Source organism: Psammomys obesus, unplaced genomic scaffold (assembly GCF_907164565.1).
Source record: "Psammomys obesus unplaced genomic scaffold, mPsaObe1.curated_primary_1811, whole genome shotgun sequence".
Lineage (NCBI taxonomy): Eukaryota > Metazoa > Chordata > Mammalia > Rodentia > Muridae > Psammomys > Psammomys obesus.
The window spans coordinates 800-5923 of record NW_026586546.1 but is presented as its reverse complement, the minus strand read 5'-3'; the positions used below and the strand labels follow the sequence as shown (position 1 = coordinate 5923).

General features: G+C 57.0%; 1 protein-coding gene across 1 annotated transcript; it reads right to left on the bottom strand.

Moving 5' to 3' along the window:
- Positions 1–7: 7 nt before the first annotated feature.
- Gprin1 (G protein regulated inducer of neurite outgrowth 1) lies at positions 8–2473 on the bottom strand (the record flags this gene model as incomplete). Its single annotated transcript, XM_055601988.1, has 1 exon — positions 8–2473. A coding segment is annotated over exon 1 (2451 nt), but the record flags the coding sequence as incomplete, so codon positions are not given.
- Positions 2474–5124: the final 2651 nt, after the last annotated feature.

Below are 5124 nucleotides of genomic sequence, written 5' to 3'. Positions count from 1 at the left end.
GCTCGGCCGCCTCCGGGGGCGCCACGGCGGCGGCCAGCACCGAGCCGGGCCGCACCCGCACCTCGGGGAAGACGGGCGGCGCGGCGGCCTGCGGGGTCATGGGCCCGGTGGCCACCGAGCGCGTCTCGGCGGCGCCCAGCGACACCTGCAGGCCGGCGTCCCGGCGCGCGGGCGGCCCGGGCGCGGGGCTGGGCGCGCGGAAGCTGAAGGCCGGTCTGCCCGCGCCGTCCTGCGGGGACATGGGGCTCACCGCCACCGAGACGCACGCCTGAGCGCCGGCCTGCGTGCCCGCGTCCTCCCGCGGCGGCGGCGGCGCGCCCGCGTCCCACGACGGCGCCTTGGTGAAGTTGTCGCGAGTCCGTGGCCCCGGCGGGGGCGCTGTCCCCTCCGCGCGGGGGCTCTTCGCGGCCGCCGCGGCCGCTAGGTCTTTCTGGCCGGTGCTGAAAGAGGGCCCCGGCTCCTGGCGCCGCTCGTCGCCCCGAAGCTGGGCTGAGCTGCACGGTGGACTATCCGATTGCCTGAGAGAGGACGCGGCCTTCTCCGGAGCCAGAGCCGCGGCCTGGGCCGAGGTCTGAGATTCTGCTTTTCTAGATGGAGGCGCAGAGTCGGCCTTCCCCAGGGACACCGGCCCCACTGACGTGCTCGAGTCCGCTTTCCCCGAGGCATCCGTCTTCCCGGGCCACTGTGGCTGTTCTTTTTGCGAAGCCGGAGCCTCCACCTTTTCCGGGAATGCGGCGCCAGGAAGCTGGGTCACCACCTTGACCTCAGACTTGGGCTCAGCACTGCCCGAGGCCCTGGCGTCCACCCTCGTGGAGTTCCCAGGATTCCTCTTCTCTGGATCCTTCAGCTCTGGAATGCCTTCTCCTTCTGAGGCCATGGGATCCACCTTCCCTGGGGACACCAACGCTGCTTTTCCTGAACTCGTCAGGACCTCTTTTCCTAAAGTCGTGGGGCCCGCTTGTCCAGAGGGAACGGTTTCTGCCTTTGCCTGGCTTGCACAGCCCACCCTGCTGAGATCGAGGGCATCAGCTTTCTCCGAGGTGGATGTAGGACTTGGCTTCTCTAAGGACTTCGGGCTTCCTTTTCCCTCGCTCACTGCCTCAGCTTTTGCAGCAGACAGGGACCCCCAGGTCCCCAGAGGCTTGGCATCTCCTGAACTTGAAGACACGGGGTCTGTCTTTCCTGAAGAGTTGGGGTTCCCTTCTTGAGACGTTTTGATGTTTCCTGCGACAGTCGTGAGCTCCACCCTTCCGGAGGGCCTTGGGTTCTCCTTTCCTGAGGATAGGGTTTCTGTTTTCACCAAGGACACACGTGCCGCCTGCCCAGAAGACAAGTGTTCCGGTTTCACTGGGGACACAAGTTCCACGTTTCCTGAGGAACCTGGGTCCTCGCTGCCCGAAGGTCCTGAACTGTTTACAGATGTGGGGTCCATCTTTGCTGGAAACACACCTTCAGGCTGCCCAGCAGATACTGTTTCTGTCATTCTTGCAGACACAGGCCCACACTCTCCTGAGGAAGCAGGGCCTGTCTTCCCAAGACACGGAGGGTCCTCTTTTTCAGAGGACAAAGTTTCTGCTTTCCCCACAGCGGCAGGATCTGCCCTCCCTGAGCATTCAGGATTCACCTTTTTGGAGGTCCCAGGAGCCACTGTTCCCGAGGACACAAGCTCTGTCTTGCCCGCTGATTCTGGCATTAGCTTTCCCGAGAACCCAGGATCTGTCTGTTTTGTGGATGCAGGCTCTGCCTTTTCTGGGGCTTCCATGTCTTTTTTCCCCAAAGACCCAAGCTCTCCCTCTCTTGTGGGTCCAGGGTGCTCTCTTTTGGAATACACGGGGTCCTCCTTTCTTGGCTCCACTTTGCCTGAGGACACAGCCTCTGTGTTTTTCACGGATCCAGGGCCTTCCCCTCTTGGGGACACTGTATCCACTTCGCTGGAGCATGCTGCACCTCCTCTTCCCAAGGACTCGGAGTCCTCCTTCCTTGGAGTTGTGCAATCCATCCTTCCCACAGCCCCAGGCTCCCCCTTTCCACAGATCGCAGGCTCTGCCTTTCCAATCAACGAGGACTCTTCCTTCTTCAAAGACCCAGCCTCTTCCTTTCTCACAGAAGTAGAATCTGTCTTCGTCAAGGATTTGGAATCCATCTTCTCCAAGAACACAGGATTTCTGTTCTCTGGGGCTGTGGGAGCAGCTTCTGCTGAGGACGTGGGCTCTTGCTTCCCAAATAAAGTTGTTTCAGAGGCTGGTGAGATCAAGGCCCCATGTGCCCCCACTGTCTCTGGGAGAGGACTGCAGGTAGGAGAGGGACAGGCCAAGCCCCCAGCAGGGCTATCAGAGCAGGAGGCCCCGTGCCCAGCCCCACTGGGATTGCTGTGACTAGAGTCCATGCCTAGGCTTTGGTCAATGGTATTCCTTGGGGGTGCAGGGATGGCCTTTGGAGAGGAGCAGCAGCCCCTCATGACCAGGTCCCTAGTGCCCAGGTTCCCATCCTGTGGGGAGCAGAGGAGTCTTGGGGGGCTGGAGTCCTTCTGAAGCAGCTGGAGCCAGGCTGGGTCTTCAGGACTGGCCACCTACCCTCAGAGCCATGTTTGAACTCCACACAGCTGGCTGCTTCTGAAACACAGAAAAGAGACTTGGGCTTAGCAGACACTCCAGTGAGAACAACTCAGGACTATCCAGGCCCCTCACTGGATTCCCTGTCTGGTCCTCTTGTCAAGAAGGCCTCAGCTAAAAACAACCCAACCCTATGACTGCCTGCTTTATTACACCCAAGAGCTATCCAAGAAGCCAGTACCCCCATGCTTGGGATACTGAGGCAAGAGAATTTCTAGTTTGAGGCCAAGCTGGGTTACACAGTAAGACTAAGCCTCGACAGACAGACAGACAGGCAGGCTGACCCTCCACAGCTTGGCTACAATCTTTGTTAAGTTCACTGTCATCTCCCCACCTTTGTCAGCCTCACCTCATGCTTCCAGAGTGACGCACTTGTCTTCAAGGCCCGTGGCTGCAAACTTGATCCTCACTGTGTCATGTGGGTCATTTGGGTGAGGGAAGCAGGTAGCATATAAAAGAAGGTGCAGAGTGACTATGGCAAACTGTGGAGGCCATGGTGTTTCAGAGGGGCCGAGTGCTGTCCTGGAGAAATGAAGCCTGGGAACTAACTATAGCTCTTCTAGTGTCTAAAGTGAAAAACCCGGACTTTGGTGTAAAATATGCTAACTAATTCAAGATTTAAATAAAAACCCCAAACACTATGTGGGCCAAAGAAAACATGTCTGTAGGCCACCAGTTTATGTCTGTGTAGGGGAACTGTGAATGGTCTGTCAAGGAAGGGACACAGTTGTGTGCTTTCAAACACTGCTCTGAGGTAGTGTGGCAACTGGCTTGAAAGGAGAGAGCTGGCTGAGGGGCCTCTCATTTCAGGCAGTCCTTCATTCATTCCCACACCCTGTCCTTCATTCGTTCCCACAGCTCCCTCCTGTCCCATGGGCCCTGGGCAGCTCCAGTGATGGAGGCAGAAGACACCCTGAGATCCCCTGGCCGAGAGGGGGTGGTGGGAGGTAACTGGCTGTGGGGTGTGGGGGGGACCGGTCCGTAGAACACTGGGTAAGGCGGGCCCACTGGGCAGCAGTGCTGGCTGAGATCTAGGAGAGGGGCAGCGGTTTGGGATGAGCTGAATCTGACACCTGGCAAGCATTCTGGAGGAGGGTCCAGCAGGCACATGGACGTGGGAGAGCTGTCATCAACCACGCAGCGGCCAGCATGAGCAGAGCTGGTGACCGCCCCAGACCATCCTGCCCATGCTCAGGCGAGAATCTCTAGAGCGGCGGTTCCCAGCCTGTGAGTTGGGTCAACGGCCCTTTCACAGGGTCACATATCGGAGAGCCTGCATATCGGGTGTTTGCTCTGCAGTCCCGAACAGCGGCAAAATCAGTTACGGTACGGTGGGGGTCACCACGGCACGAGGGACTGCAGTACAGGGTTGCAGCATCAGGAAGGCTGGGGAAGGCTGCTCTAGACTCTCTCTTGGCTTTCATCAGCAAAATAAACTGAATCTGCGTTCAAATGTCCATTGTCTGGCTACGGGACCCCGAGGTTGCTGGCTCTGTTACCTCTTCTGATATTTCCTCCTGCTCTCCCTTCTGTGTGCCATTTCTGGGTTCCATTTTCTGGATCCTTGAAACCCACTCAGTGCCCTCAGGGCCTTTCCCCTGCCTGCTTCACTCCAGGTACCTGCGTGGTCTACTCTTTCACTCGTTCCTGGGCGTATAAAATCGCCATCTCAATTTTGGCTGTCACTCTCCATCCACCTTGTCTATTTTATTTTATTTTATTTTATTTTTGAGACAGGGTCTCACTGTGTAGACTGTGTGTGCCCAGCTTAGAACTCTGTCGAACAGGGTGGCCTCAAATTCTCAGAGCCATCCACACGGACCACCACACACTGGAACATGGAGAGTGAGGGGGAGCAAAGACACGCAGCATAGCCACCAGAACTCTAGCCTGTGGCAAGCCCCACAGGCGCTCGTGGGATTATTAACAGGCAGAAAATCCCAGGATAAAAGCTCTGAAGCTTTCACTGTGAGGGCCTCTTCAGAGTGAGGGCCAGATCTGAGGGTAGAGCCTTCGCGCTTTGTGTCTGAAGTTGGGCGGCGGGTGGACACAGCCCGCGAGCTGTCACAGTGGGCTGCGTTGTGAGAGACGCTGTTGGTGACTCAGTGAACTGAGATGCTACAGGCAACGCAGCATACTGTCTATCGTCAGTTACAAATGTTTTTCTGGGAGCTGGAGAGATGGCTCAGAGGTTAAGAACACTGTCTGTTCCTGCAAAGGTCCTGGGTTCAGTTCCCAGCAACCACATGATGGTTCAACCATCTAAAATAAAATCTGGGGCCTCTGCTGGTGTTCAGACACACGTGCAGGCAGAATGCTCTGTAATACATAAATCTTAAAAGTGATCCAGTGATCAAGGAGACGGGGGTGGGCGTGCATCCGAGAGGAGTTAGGGTGAGGAGCGCGAAGAGCGGGGTGATATGATGAAAATACATTGTATGCATGTGCCCAATTCTCAAAGAACTAATAAGATAGTATATCAAAAATGCTTATTTTAAGCAGGGCGTGGTGG